This window comes from Anopheles bellator, chromosome 2 (assembly GCF_943735745.2).
Source record: "Anopheles bellator chromosome 2, idAnoBellAS_SP24_06.2, whole genome shotgun sequence".
In the NCBI taxonomy this organism is placed as follows: domain Eukaryota; kingdom Metazoa; phylum Arthropoda; class Insecta; order Diptera; family Culicidae; genus Anopheles; species Anopheles bellator.
In genome coordinates this window covers 48,893,469-48,909,080 of record NC_071286.1, presented here as the reverse complement: position 1 = coordinate 48,909,080, position 15,612 = coordinate 48,893,469, and the positions used below count along the sequence as shown (strand labels likewise).

Genomic DNA, 15,612 nt, shown 5'->3' with positions numbered 1-15,612 from the left:
GTGGTATGTTTGCTGTTATAAATATTATATCATTACTCCTTTCACTTTGAGCCCTTGTCTTTGAGCCAAACCTCACGGTGGACTAATAATTTGTTCTAAGACGTCAGAACTCGAGCACGATCTTAACAATCGTGCATCCACGCATGCGCTGTATTACAATATTTTTGAATGAGTATGAGTAGTTGGTAAAACGAATATTACTTTGGGTTTTATCAAAAAAAAACATATAATGAAGTTTTCGAATGTATTTTATCATTGGTTTGGATTAGATTGGATCATCAAAGCATTGTTATAACGAAACAAATTCTTGGTTTCGAAAAATCGTTGAATATCTAGATCAGTGATATAGCTATCGTCTTCAAATAAAATTTAAAACATACAGAACCATACTAACACCTTCGCCTAATTGTCTAAATATTTTCGCCTAAAGCTGTCAATAAATTGTAATGTTAAATAGATGTTATCAGTTACTCTACAGTTTATTCGATTACATCAAAATTGAAGGTTTCTTCTTTTAGTTACGGTGTAGCGTAAATTAAGTTTAATATTTTGTGATATTTTATGTCTAGAATTATACAAAATACATGCCTTAGAATTTATAAGAATAATATTGTAAGTTATTTGTTGCATGATTATTTTAAAAAAAGGTCTCAGTATTGAGAAAAATGATTTTTTGACATTAGATCTCTTTGTAAACGACGTTTCAATTATGACGTTTGTTACTTACTGTTCCGACCACCAGATGACCATTCATACAAAAAATTGACTTGGCGTTTGCAAAATTGTCGCGACAAGCATTATTTTCTGCGTAAAAGTGACGATACAAAACCGAAAAGATTAAATAAAACGATTAGTTTATAATTGCACAGTATCTTAATTATAAGGAGGTTTTGTTATCGTAAGAGTTAACAGAGCAGCATTCTAGGACACTAGGACACGATATCGAACGAGAAAACAACAAATTAGTTGAAAGTTTTGTTGAACGAGGGAAGATGGTGGACAAGTTGGGTGAGTAGAGCAATGCCTACGCTGTGCACGAAGAACTTTAAGACATTGCAAACATTAGGTTGAAAAACATTATTCCCTTAGTAAGTGGTTGATGTTATTTTGATTGGTTGATGTTATGTTATTCATGTACACAATTGTTTCGATTTTTGGCAAAAGTTTTTTGTATTGCGTTTAGTTGTAAAATATATGAGTAGCTAATTGACTTCGAGATAATCTCACTTTCCATGAAGGCAGAGCATTTTTCCCAGAATTTAGGGTTTGACGATAGCGATACAGACATCGCGTAGCTGCGAGTGACGAAACAAAGAAGGAAGTGCTGAATTAAAAGTAATAAGGATGAGTCATTGTTCAGATTACAAGCACTACCATTCTAGGCAGATAAACTATCCAATAGTGTTTTAAAGAACATATTAACATATACAAAACATTCGTACCCCATTTCAAACTACCTTTCCTCACTTTCAAATGCTTTAAAATTGCTATTTTTCGAATATTTTGTACCAACAATAGTAAACAGCGAGGCAAATGCCCGTAGGATACAAATGGTGGAGAACTGCTTTGGGGCATCCGGTCAGCCGTTGTTCCTGCCTGGTCGAGTTCTGGTTGGCGAAGGAGTACTAACAAAAATGTGTCGAAAGCGACCTAAGGCACGCCAGTTTTTTCTCTTCAACGACATCCTTGTCTATGGCAATATAGTTATTGGTAAGAAAAAGTACAACAAACAACATCTTATACCTCTAGAAGAAGTTCAGCTACAAGCCCTTGATGATAACGGTCGTAAGTATACATTCGTTAATTTATGCTATTGTGCTTCTCACATGAAAACGAATACATTATGGTGCCAATTTTTATTCTTTGTAGAGTATCGAAACGGATGGCTGATACGGACAGCGACTAAGTCTTTTGCGGTATATGCTGCAACACAAACCGAAAAACAAGAATGGATGGCTCACATCAACAAATGTATAGAAGATTTGTTACGCAAAAGTAAGCTAACGTAGTTGCTCTTAGAATACTAGCCACTACAAGCAATACATACAATCTAATGCCTTTCTTTTTTAAAAATTTCTACGATAGGTGGTAAAAAGCCTGTTGAAACGCATGCCGCTGTTTGGGTTCCGGATAGTGAAGCCACTATTTGCATGCACTGTAAAAAGACTCAGTTCACTATGATTAATAGAAGGGTAAGATACAAAATACTCGATTATTTATCAGGAGTACGTCTTTACCACCTATGTTTATTCTTTCAGCACCACTGCCGGAATTGTGGTGCAGTAGTTTGCGGTCCATGTTCGTCCAAAAAATTTTTGCTACCAGGACAAAGTAGTAAACCGCTGCGTGTCTGCTTAGACTGCTATGATAATCTCACTTCTATGAAACGAGACGGGGTATTCAACAGTGAACAAGATTATAGTTATAACTGTACATACACACCTAATTTGCATTTTCTTTTGTTTATAGAATAAAACGCTTTTGGCAAATAACAATAAATCGGCCAACTCTCCTGAAAGTTCCGGTGAAGATGATTCCGGTGATGAGGAAGAGGCTGCGAAAGACAACAATACACATGATGAAGTAAGTGGCAAGCGAGGTGGCAGTATTTTAATGGAAAATACATATTTCATATTATTCGTCAGTCTCCCCCCTCCCTATAGATCGATGATCTACATTTTAATCTCTCTCTTGTTATTTTTATGCTTACTTACACATCGCTGTTCTACTGGCGACTTCGTTAGAGATTCACAAGTCATTTTACATCAACAACAGTCATATGTGTGTAACAGAGTAAAATCAGATCGATCAACAGGCGAAGTATGCTGATCATAATCAAATGAATAGCTGAGATTGCTAGATTTTCGGTTCCTCCTTTATGCTTAACTTCTAACATGGGACGACTTTCAATTATATAATTCATTCTAATATCATATTTCTAGGTTAGTAGTGTATACGACTAAAGTTTCTTGAAAGATTTTTATTATTTTATTGCTTATTTTCCTTTTATTGTTCAACTAAAATAATATATAATTTTGTTATACCTAAAACTGTAGCAGAATCGTTTTTCTGAGCACGAATTCGGTTTTAATTTAATGTAATTCTTATTTCATATCATATATTTTTATTTAATTTATAATTCATAATAATGTTTTAATTTACGAGCCAGACTGTTTATTAGAAAAAATGTTTCCTTTTTTTATATTTCAGCCTAAGTTCTACAGTGATGATAAACCAGAGAAATAATAATACCAGCAAGGAAAATGTCTAGTACGACACTAAAAATTCAATTACCGGAAATATGAACTATACCGATAGCACATTTTTGGGTTTAAAATATACCAATCAATTTTAATTCACACATAATGTTAATGTCGTGCTGATTTCAAACTATGTCTGCTATATTCATTACAACAAGGATTAGAAAGGGTTTATATGACGATAGAAAAGGCATAGGCGTAAGATTTTATCTCAATTCTCTTCAGCGCTCGTACTCGGAATGTCAAAAGAGAAGCAGAAACCAGTTTATTTTTAATTGATTGCATAAATAACTTTATCACATTCATAAATTTACATTTATCTTATTGCTGTTAAAACATCAAAATTAGCTAACTGCGTTTTTTAAATTTGTTATACATATGCATTTTAGTTGAAATTACTGACCGAGCAGTATGGTTTAGTAATTCCTTTTTCGTTTTCTTGCAATCTTATGTTTTCTTGTATCCTTAATATAACAAACTTCAGTCGTTTGATCTAATAATTTTGAATTCATACTTTCGTTATACTGAATATAGCTAGCAATACGTGAAAGCTGAGAATCTATAAAGAACTAAACGAATAATTTAATAAAAATCAGCAAAACGTTGAAGAGCTTTGCCAAAAACGTAGCAAAAAGATGCAGCGACCATCGAATCAAATCAAATCATCGGGACTCGTTCAGTTCTAATTGAGAAATTAGGAAAATTTACAAGAAAAAAGGTAACAAGCGAATGTTTGAAAACTTGTAAGTAACTACAGTTATTGATTTGATATTGTACCCGGCTTCGTACCTCCTAACTGCTGTTACCTGTTATTTCTGCTTAACTAAGTCTATTATTAGAGTCGGAAAGCAATCGTTGAAAAGATTATACTTAATATAACATCCAACAACGGCTACATAGTGACGAAAAACAACAAACATAGAGGAGAATATCCTTGGCGGAAGTGGTAGAGTATGAAAAAACAACATGTTTTGTGTTCTATACTTTTTATTATATTTAAAACTTGATCATAAACTATACAATATTTCGGAAATTGATTCTGTTTAAGTGTTTTTTTTTAAATTATCATGTGAAGAAAGATTGCGGTGTAATATGTAATGGGTTTCATTGTCCATTTTAATCATAGGTCCAAAATAGCCTGACAGGGAGATCGTTGTGCAACTTCATGTTTGATAAAATATTCGATTTGGCATTTTAAGTATATTTTAAATTTAATGAAATAGGAAATTTGTTCGAAATTTTTTGTTGAAACAAAACTTTTGGATTCAATTATTGACCAGAGTGCGAAGCGAACTGAGGATTTTACGCGTTACGCAGCCAACGCTCAATCGTTTTGCAACTCTTCAAACAAAACCAGCATTTCGTCATCAGTATGGGACAAGGACAGTTCCAAGGGACGTCGAGTCGCGAGCGGAGCGCGCTTCTGAGCCCAGGAAAGTTGGTCGCTGATCGCCCCGCCGTGGGATGTCCTCTCCGCCGATGATAGATGCGGCGGCCGACGGATACAAAGGGAAAATAGCCGCTCCGCGAATAATTGCGCGCGCGTGTTATTTCTCACTTTCTTTCGGAGCTATTGGGAACTGTGCGACGATCCACGATCCGGATCCGCTCTGGTTTTGAATAAAAGTGGAAAGTGAACCTGTGGTACCAGAAGAAGCGCAAATCGGATCGCATAAACGTCATTTCGTAAACGTATTTTTGATTTCATTTAAAAGTTGGGGATTACGAGATTTAAGGCTCGTCCAAACGTGGCGATTTGCAATGCAATATCGCTTGAAGTGACAGCTCCGGAGACGTTTTAAATGTCACTGCCGCGGGTGGAAATCTGAAGACTCGGCATGCAATTTGTGAACAAATTTCAAAACAGGGTCAGTTTGTCGGTTGACTTGTTGATGTTTTGTTTTGCCCTCTTATTTATATTTTGGACGCTTCGTCAACGTTCGCGAAAGTGTGTAACTGAATTTATAAAAATTTACGAAAGTCTGCCATGTCTTTGGCAACTAAAAAATAAAAAATATAGTGATCGGAATAAAAAGGCGGAAGCATACGATGCCATTTAAAAGCAATTTCCTCGACACTGTAACCTCTTCGCACGTTCTTTTTTCGCTTTTTAACCGAAAAGCACAATGGTAAGGCAAACCAACACAGTGTTGCTTCCATGGCTGATTCCAACATGTCCAACCGACAAACTGACCCTGTTTTGAAATTTGTTCACAAATTGCATGCCGAGTCTTCAGATTTCCACCCGCGGCAGTGACATTTAAAACGTCTCCGGAGCTGTCACTTCAAGCAATATTGCATTGCAAATCGCCACGTTTGGACGAGCCTTTAAAAGTTGGGGATTCTGTCTTTTGACAATAAATCGATCGATTTTCGATTTTTTGCGCTTGGTGTCAAACAACTGTCAAAACATCTCATCTGTCAACATCACAGCTGCATTTTATTGCCTTATTTGTTGAGTTAATGAATTCAGCGAGTTTGAGCTATTAAGCTGCAATCGTCTCTTGGACTGCTTTATTTACTACTGAACTTCAATTGGCCCATGTATTTATACATTCACCATGTGGTTCTTTGTCCACCCAAAATGTAACTTGAATTTTTTTGCTTTGGTATGGTGTTGTTTTTGTCTCTGGCTAATGATATCGCTCGTTGGAGGTGTACGAAAGTACTCGAGAAATGATATGCAACGACTTCGGTGAGTATTCAACACTTATTAAGTATTAACAACGAGCTCTGATTTACTATATGTCATTTCTTTGTATGTGCATCAGAGAACGAGTTCGGCGTATGTTTGAACATGCATACGACGGATACCTGCGCTACGGAGCGCCATATGATGAACTGCGCCCGCTGTCTTGTGATGGCATTGATACTTGGGGAAGTTACTCGTTAACGTTGATCGATGCCCTAGACACGCTATCTGTGATGGGCAACTATACAGAGTTTGGAAGGGTTGTGAAGCTGCTTCATACCCGTTCATTCGATGCGGACATTAATGTGTCGGTATTTGAAACAAACATTCGCATCGTAGGTGGCTTGCTCTCTGCCCACCTACTTTCACATCAAGCCGGACTGGAATCGTTAGAGCCAGGATGGCCTTGCGCTGGTCGGCTGTTACAGATGGCAGAGGATGTTGCGCAACGATTGCTTCCTGCGTTCGATACCCCTACCGGCATGCCATTTGGCACAGTGAATCTACGGCATGGTGTTCCTCCCGGTGAAACTCCTGTCACATGTACGGCTGGAATTGGCACATTTGTTCTGGAATTCGGGACTCTCAGCAGGTTAACGGGTAATCCTATATACGAAAATGTTGCTATGAACGCCCTTGCAGCTTTGTACGACCATCGGTCAGCCATTGGGTTGTACGGTAATCACATAGACGTGCTAACGGGTCGCTGGATAGCTCAGGATGCCGGAATTGGTGCCGGTGTAGATTCATACTTAGAATACCTGGTGAAAGGTTCAATTTTACTTGAAAACCCGGCAATTATGGATATATTTCAAGAGAGCAAAGCGTCGATCGACCATTATTTGAAACGTGATGATTGGTACGTGTGGGTCAGCATGACAAAAGGACATCTAACACTACCTGTTTTCCAATCACTTGAAGCATACTGGCCGGGACTCTTGAGTCTGTACGGCAGCACAGCCGAAGCTTTGCGGGTACTGCACAGCTATCAAGCGGTTTGGCGACAATATGGCTTCCTTCCTGAATTTTACAATATTCCCACACGACAAGCTGGTACTAATCGCGAAAACTATCCACTGCGCCCGGAGCTTATTGAATCAGTTATGTATCTTTATCGTTCCACTGGAGACCCATGTTTACTGGAGGTGGGTGAAAACATACTCAAAAGTATTGAACACAGCGCTAAAACCGCTTGTGGCTACGCTACAATAAGAAATGTTCAAAGTCACCAACAAGAAGATCGAATGGAATCATTCTTTCTAGCAGAAACAACAAAGTATCTTTATCTTCTTTTCGATCCACACAATTTCATTCACAACAATGGCCGCGTTGGAAGTGTAGTGAGAGGGCCGAATGCCGAAAGCGAATGTGTTTTCGGTGCTGGAGGTTACATTTTCAATACCGAAGCTCACCCAATCGATCCGATGGCTCTACGTTGCTGTGAAGCTCGCCACAGCAATTATTTTGCAGGCGCCGAACGACGTCGAGGTGATATCTTTCTGTCCGGTAGAACGAAATCATCAAACAGCGAGGTCATTGCTGAATCAAACGCACATAATGCGCACTCAGCTGCACCAGCTGAAGAGGAACAGATATCAACGATCAATGTCCCAAGCAGCAGCAGAGGCACAACGACTGATATAGGCGAACACGGCGATAACAATCATGTTGCGACGCAGTCCGTCTCTTCATCTTATACTTCCATCAACGATGATGCAGTTACGCCTGCAAAGGTTTCTTTTACTCTATCAGGTCACGATGACGATGAAAGCGTGATTAACTCGCAAACTGTGCTGTCGATGAAGTCAGGTGTGGCTGGGGAGGACAGTTTGGACATTTCCTCTTTGGAAGCAGAGGACAAGCAAAAGCCAGAGAAGCGAACAATACCGCTATCCCAAGAACAATCTAACAAGAGTGGCACAGATGATATAGATACGATTCAAGAAGATGCCCAAGAAAACAATCTCACAACTTCAACGCTTTTGCAACTTGTGCAAAACATGTTTCGTTCGAAGATTCAGTTAGGACGATCAGCGATTGACAAAGAAAGGTTCTATCAAACTAGCAGAGATATTAATTACAATAATTCAGCACACTCCATCCCTGTTTTGTTATCTTCATATGCGCCCCGCTATGATATTCTAACATGTCGAGCTCAAGCATTTTTGAATCGAATTATGCTGTTGGGAGAATTTTACTAGCCATTGCAACGCTATTCATCTCAAGAAAATATACAGAGCATACTAAATATCACACAAATATTGTTTCTTTGTTACAACAACGTTAATATTCATTGCGGTTGCTGTCATGCGGTTTTTCAATAGAGGACATTACTCACTAACTGTAATAATTATTTTTTTAATATGTATTGGAAAAGGTCTGGTGTACTGTGAGCTTTTAAAACCTAATGAAATTTTTGATGGACACCGCCATTGACAACTAATGCGTTTGAAGCTGTACATAAAACAACCAGAATGGAATAAAAGACATAATAGACTGAGTTCTCAAGATGACAACGCTCGATCACAAATCGCAAAACCGGTCAAAACCTATTTCGGAAATGTCGGACCAGCCGTATTCACCAGATGTTGTTCTTTTGGACTACTGCTTGTTCCGTTGCATGAGTAAAGATTTGGTACAACAGCGGTTCACTTCTTATGAAAGTATTGAAAAATGGATATTTGATTGGATCGCTTCTAAAGATGAGGAGTTCTGTCGAGTCGCTGAGCATCATTGACGACAAAGGGAAGCAGGCGTTGAAGAAACCTGGCTGCCGGAGGTGATACTTTTTGCAATCTGTCCACAGATTCGTTGTGGAAATCCTTCTTCATTCTCACACATGCGTCGGACGGCTTCGTCCACAAAGACTCCGCCGGGATCTTCGATCGCATGTGGTTTCGAGGGCCCTCGAACTTATCACAGCTTATTAAAATTATGTTGAACAAACTTGTAGACTTAGTTACATATTTACCCGGCTACTACAACTGCCGGGATGTCCTGCCCTGCAACAACTGATTTAGGTTCTATATAACTCCTGCTTCGGTCGTCTCAAAACTTCAAAAATGGATAGCAAAGAATCTTTATCAAATGAATCTTAAGAGTGCAGACGTATTTGAAATGTTGACTGTGGCTTATCGTAAAGCTATTAAGACCAAAAGTAGCGTTTATCGGTGGTTTTAAATGTTGACAGAGAGCCAAGAAGATGTGAACGACGAAGAGCCAAGTTCGGTCGAATGTGAAGGTTTTGCTTACAGTTTGCTTCGATTACAGGGGCGTGGTGCATCATGTGTTGTTGCCAAAGGGTGAAACGGTCAATAAGGAATATTACCTTCGCCATTTTGACCCCTACTCACACATCGTTGTTTCTGCGCGAATGTTTGGCCAAAATAACACAGCAATCTACAAATACGGCCCGGTGTGTTCTTAAAAAATTAAAAAAGATCCGATTAAAAAAAACACCAATGATGCCACATCCACCGTATTGCACAGATTTGTATTGTTACGAAACTGAAGGGCGACGCTATGTTACGATTGAGCAGATAAAGACGGCATGGACGAAGAATCCGACAAGATCCCAAAAAATGATTTTTTGAAGCTTTTTTTTTGCTTCGAGGATTGGAAAAAAAAAACAATGGCGAAAGTGTATAATATCTAAAAGGGATGAATTTAAAGAGGACAAAAGCGATATTGATGACCTATATTTTTCTTAAACATAAAATTCCCAGAAAGTTTTGAATAGCCCGCGTATGTCATTGTCCGAAACTTTTCACCCCACCCGCGCACCTACCTTTCGCTGAATATTAGCATTCGCTTTTCAATATTAGAATATTAGCATTGACCGTCAAGAAGTTGTAAGATTTTCATTGTTAGCTTTTTGAAACTTTCTTTTATTATCGTAAAAGTTGTTTTCATTTGTTGCATCTAACATACGTACATATTATGTCAAAAGTGCGTGATCAAATCTTAGGAGTATTACGTCATGAAGATGCTAAAACGCTGAATGATAATATTCAAATAGTAAATGCAATTTTAAGAGAGACAGAAACATAAAAATTATTGGAACGATCGATCCAAATCTAACAAATATTCTACTGCATGGAAATACTATCATATCAAATGCTAAACACTGGCCTTCCACATTGTTATATGAAAAGCATAAATACTGGATAAAGTAAAACCGTATCTAATAATACTGCTGTTTATCTCGTCTTTTGGAAATATTTTAAACACTCATTTCAATAACGGTATGTACATCTTGTTCAGTACGTTTCCTTTCAGAAAACAAAAAACTATCCCAGCTACGAAAAATCAATATCTAATAAAAATCTAGTAAAATCTGTTTTGATGCTATATGATTCTTTCTGCCCTCTAGAAGATCGTGATACGGCGGTTTGTTTGCTGCGAATGTTGTTTTGAAGGATATTGTTAAAACACTTGGAAAAAGTTCGATTTTCAACTTTTAAAATTGACTTCACCTTGGATGTACAAGTTTCATTCTGGCAACTTTTATGACCTTCATTCTCTTGTTTTATTTACACGTATACTCCTCAATACTTTTGGTGCAAATTTCACACTTTACTTGGCAGCACCACTGAAATTTGCAGTTGCAACGTTCCTTAACAATGATCTTTTTTGTATTGTAGCCTCTACCGCAGCATAGAATAGAACAACTATCCAGGCCAGAAGATGTTTTATTACAAACCCGACCGTGTGTTCCTAAAATGTGTTCAAAATAAAAACAAAATAAATTGGTCACAGTTTGCTTTATACGAATACGAATACGGAAGAATACGACACTCACCTTGCCATTTGAGTTGTCGATTGATACGGCACCAATCAGGACTCTCTTCTAGGTAAATCAGATCCAAGGCGGAAGGAATTTTGTATCTAGGGTCCTTCACTTGTAAGCGACTCCGTTTGTTCATCTTTACTTGAGTAGCTTCATCATATTTTTCACGCAAGAAGTCCCCTTTAAAAAATATATAAATCAAAATTTTATTTGATGCACCGAATGTACTTTTTCTTTTCTCTTCACCATCTTTTCACATACTTATAAAACAAACCCTTTCCTTCCGGCCAACGGTGGACAGAAATAGCTAAACAAATTCAAGTATTTACTCAATACAACACGAGGCCGGTAGCCGAATTGCTGCATTGAACCGATCGAGGAGTAGATGTTTTGGTTCAATTAATCATGTCGCAACATTTCAGAAGTTACTGTAAAATCATTTAAGAGACTTTGAGCATGACGCTTCTTTCATCTCTTATGAAAAGAGCTTTCCCCCCTTTCAAAAATTACTTTAACATCCGTTGTCTCCTTATGAGAGAGCAATCAGATGCAAAGGTGGCAAAAGCCTGATACTGATACTTTACGGCAGCGAAGTCTTGCGGATAAACACACAGTAATTTATATATATGGATAACATACTAACAGTTGACCGAAAGTTCGAAGTCGTCGCGTGCTTCACTTATCCTATATTAAAGGTTAGCACCAACAATGACATAACTGAGGAGATTCGCGCTATGGTGCTAGCAGTCAACAGGTCATTCTACAGTCTGAGGAAACTATTTCGCTTAAATCTCGTGTCGCGACGGTCGAAGCTGGTGCTATACAGAACCTTCATAATCCTAGTATTCACATACGCATCTGAGACATGGACACTATCTAAAACTGACGAAACCGTCTTAGCCACGTTCGAAAGGAAGATGCTCAGATTGATATTTGGCCCCGTATGTGAGGAGGGACAATGGAGGAGCCGCTACAACAACGAGATGTTGTGCGATGTACGATGACCTCACTGCTGTCGTGCGGCGTGTACGCCTCCCCAGACTCCGGTGGGCTGGTCATGGCGGATGACAAACCTGGGACAAACAGAGGGGCCGTGGTAGGCACCGTTTGGGATGGAGAGATAGCGTCGACCAGGACGTGAGAACGGCCGTTATTCAGATTTGGTGGACGAAGCCTCTCGACCGCGAGCGGTGAAAGGATTCCCTGGTGCAGGCTAAGATCGCTCGGCGGTTGTAGCCAGATAGTAATAAGAAGAAGGATAACATGCGTAGAAGGAAGCAACACCTTTCACGTTGCATTTAGCATGAAGTACAAGTGAGCTTAAGTCAATTAAAGTGGAAAGTATGTTTTATTTAATAGTAGTGTTTCATAAAATTTTTGAGCGCAACCTTGTACTCACCAATTTCTCTGATAGTTGTTAACTGTTGCCAACATGTAATCAAACTACATGAACCAGAAACACCATGACATTTGCAGATAATCCGCGACTTTTTTATAGCAGCCTGAGAGGTCCAAGATGTAAGAAGTAGCAAATAATAATTAAAAATAAATCACATTTTCATCAGAGTCAGAGTTATCGATATCAGAAAACCTATTCGAAACCCAAGTCTGCTGTAAGAGTCTACAACATCTTTTCTGTTTTACAATACAATATACCAAAATCCCAATAACAAATAATCAATTATTATATAATGCCAATAATTTATGAACAAAAGTGCCATTTTGCGATTGTATTAAAATTTGGCAGGGATAAAACTGTTACAAATCTAAGACGACTTCACTCTCGCGCTTACGTGCCTCAGTCCCGATGAACTTATTTGAATGGCGGTCGACGAACCAGCCTGCAAAGTCTTCTGCTACGAATTTTACAATTGTATTTATATTAGAAGCATACTGGGGGGTTACATGAGGCGTAACGTAACGTTTTTGACATTACAGATTAATGCCAAACTTCTGCCGGGACGTTTACGGGTCAGCTGCGGTATAAACCCGAGCGTAAATACTTTTTGCATACGCTTTGCTTACAAACAGAGAATAATTTAAGTACTTATTTGCTGGTATAGCAACAAAATCGAAAAAAAAATCAGAAATCAATTTATTTCTCTTCTATAGCTTTTTTCTCGGACCTAAAACACGAACGTAAACACGTTTCACATTTCGTTTTTATATTTTTGCTGCCACACGAAGCGTAAACGATTTGGCATTACAAATTAATTTTACCCTACTTTTTACTCTTCGTGTGGCTCCAGCTTTTGAATTGAAGAAATAAGAATACCTTTAGAAATAAGTGTTACATATTTCATAATTTCTGCAACCAAAATTGTTTTATAAAAAAAAATTAAGAATCAACCTTTCAAATAAAAGTTTAAACATCGAAAAATATTAAGCCTTTTTTTATAACGAAGTGAACACATGCACACTAAATTACTCACCCATATTAAGATATTAGGTATGTAACTTAATTCTTGCGGTTTTACAGTAGATGATATCACTCACTAAATTTCACCATTTTTTTATGAAATATGTGTTTGGCAGCTACTGTCATTACTCATCCAACGCGGTTAGTTTTTTTTGTTAAAGTATCTTTTATAAGTATCTGAAAATGTCAAGTTTTGTACCTGGTGAAGTGTTTTCGCGGAGAGTGCTTTTTCATTACTTCACACATTCATTACTTCATACATTACGTAAAGGTGTTACGTAAAGTCATTGTACTTGCTTATGCTGGATGATATGATGCTTATAGTGAACATAGTCTTGCTAAGAGAACCTGTCAGATATGATTTGCGCGGTTCAAAAGTGGTGATTTTGGCTTGCAAGGGCAAGAGCGCATTTTGATGATGAAGAATTGGCAGCATTGCTCGATCAGGATGCATGTCAGACGCAAAAAGAGCTTACAGAAATGATCGGAGTTGCCACCAAATATTTTACAAACGCCTAAGTGCCATGGCATGGAATGATTAGAAAAATGTGGTAATTATACCATATAAATTGAAAGAAAAATACTTTGAATGAAGGAAAACCATTTGCGAATTACTGCCACGGCAAAAAAGAAAGGGGTTCTTGTACCAAATCGTCACTGGTGATGAAAAGGGGAGTTATTACATAAATCCTAAACGCAAAAAGGCGTGGGTGCACCATGGTGAACCAGCTCCATCGGAACCAACGCGAAATATTCACTGTGCAAAGGTGCATATGATGGGATATGTAAGGCGTGGTGAACTGTGAACTTGAATCTAAACCTAATGAAACTATTGATGGACAACGCCATCAACAATAATTAATGCGTTTGAAGCAAGCATAAAACGATGACAATCGGAAAAAAGACATAATAAGCTAATTTTTAACATGTCAACGCTCGACCATCGCAAAACCAGTCAAAACATATCTCGAAAATGTCGGATAGGAACGGTTATCCCACCCACTGTATTTACCAGATATTGCTCTTTACTAGTATTCGTTCCGTTGTAACACTTATTGTAAAATTTGGTTTCTGATTGGATCGCTTCTAAAGACAAGGGATTCTATCGACACAAAACCCGTTAGTTACCTGAAAGAAGACATAAAGTAGTAACTAACGACAAACAATACTTAAATAGATACTTTATACTTAACTAAATAGGTAATCATATGTTTTGTTCTTATAGTTAGGCCACAAATGTCAAATAAAAACCGCAAGAATTAATTTGCAGACCTAATACTTAGTTGTACTTATTAGAAATTTTTTACTGACCGCTGAATACACGTCAATTCGGTTTACCAGAGACAGTTTGGTTTAAGGTGACGAGAAACTTACCCTACGTCCTGCTTCATTGTTATGTAAATTCATCAATGCTCGTGCTTTGGCTGTGGCGCTAAACTGTACTCCGTTGAGCGTTTTCTCAGGTTTCCGAAAGATTTTTTTTAATTTATCGTAAATGTTGACATTTTTCAAGTTGAATAACTCGGAACTAGTGATTTCCTTGTAAATTCGTTCCTAAAAATATTCCAAAATGTGTAATTTAAAGAACATTAAATATTCCTAACAAAATTAATATACTTATGCCACAAGTCCCAAAGTCTTGTTTTTAACCGAATCATCCCCCATCCATTCTACTTACCTGCAAGTCACTTATTTCCTTTGCATTTAGATTGGACTTCTCAATTTCTTTTGCGATTTTGTCTTGCAGTTTTTCTAAATCGTGTGGTTTGACAATCATGTCGGATTCATTCAGCATGTTTTTAGTTGTATCATTGAGCGCGTCCAACAATCGTTCAACAATTTTTGGATATTTCGCCGGTACAGATACTAAGCCACGGGTGCCTCGTTTTTTTTCTTTCTCTTTAACGTCAATGAATGATTGCGTAAGTCTGAAAACCGCAATTAAAAAAAGTCTCAAATAAATATGTTAAATGCAAGTCATCGAAAACAAATCGAAACGAAAAATACATAAAGCATGTGAGAAGTTAAACAAGTTTATGGAGTGACGTAATGACGTACGGTGATGTAATGCTAATATAAAATCGTAATTATACCAATAAGTTATCCATATTGCTTATTGCTTATATTAGGTTGGGGAAAAAGAAATTCATTATTTTCACGGTACATGCCTTTAGTAATCGATATCTCGTGAAGTACCGTTCGTACAGTTTCAAGTTTAAGCTCGTTTAGGCTGGCCCAGTTTTCTCATAGTGTGCACGAGGCATACTACATTTGAAAAGACAGCAAATTTTTCAACAAAACGGTGCATGTTTGATGCAAATAGTAACTTAATTTTTTTTTTCAAGGATTTTTTGGATCTTTCTCTATACTCTCTATTCTCTATTTCTCTATTCTCTTTCTCTTTCTTATATATATATATATATATATACATATATATATATATATATATATA

The 15,612-nt window shown here is 37.6% G+C and overlaps 3 protein-coding genes across 4 annotated transcripts in view; 2 read left to right on the top strand and 1 right to left on the bottom strand.

The window, feature by feature from the left end:
* Positions 1-777: 777 nt before the first annotated feature.
* LOC131208974 (pleckstrin homology domain-containing family F member 1 homolog) lies at positions 778-4,297 on the top strand. Of its 2 annotated transcripts, XR_009156842.1 has the most exons (8): positions 778-1,008; positions 1,519-1,785; positions 1,870-1,995; positions 2,086-2,192; positions 2,259-2,396; positions 2,470-2,583; positions 2,745-2,942; positions 3,211-4,297. XR_009156842.1 is itself a non-coding variant. In XM_058201926.1 (7 exons), the coding sequence occupies exons 1-7, from the start codon at positions 993-995 to the stop codon at positions 3,244-3,246; spliced, it is 804 nt and encodes a 267-aa protein (XP_058057909.1). In that variant the 5' UTR covers positions 778-992; the 3' UTR covers positions 3,247-4,297. The 2 variants fall into 2 exon arrangements, 1 of the variants encoding a protein (XP_058057909.1); XM_058201926.1 differs by lacking the exon at positions 2,745-2,942.
* Positions 4,298-5,747: 1,450 nt separating this feature from the next.
* On the top strand, positions 5,748-9,417 carry LOC131208596 (ER degradation-enhancing alpha-mannosidase-like protein 2). Its single transcript, XM_058201394.1, has 2 exons — positions 5,748-5,955; positions 6,032-9,417. Exons 1-2 carry the CDS (start codon positions 5,822-5,824, stop codon positions 8,151-8,153), a joined length of 2,256 nt encoding a protein of 751 aa, XP_058057377.1. The 5' UTR covers positions 5,748-5,821; the 3' UTR covers positions 8,154-9,417.
* Positions 9,418-9,871: 454 nt separating this feature from the next.
* Positions 9,872-15,612, bottom strand: part of LOC131210793 (protein Wnt-5) — a 17,357-nt gene continuing 11,616 nt past the window's right edge. The window contains exons 5-9 of the mRNA XM_058204085.1: positions 14,839-15,088; positions 14,535-14,714; positions 12,141-12,243; positions 10,754-10,921; positions 9,872-10,668 (exon numbers count right to left, since the gene is read on the bottom strand). Of these exons, the coding sequence (XP_058060068.1) occupies positions 10,481-10,668; positions 10,754-10,921; positions 12,141-12,243; positions 14,535-14,714; positions 14,839-15,088 (889 nt within the window). The 3' untranslated portion in view covers positions 9,872-10,480. The remainder of the gene's footprint in view (positions 10,669-10,753; positions 10,922-12,140; positions 12,244-14,534; positions 14,715-14,838; positions 15,089-15,612) is intronic.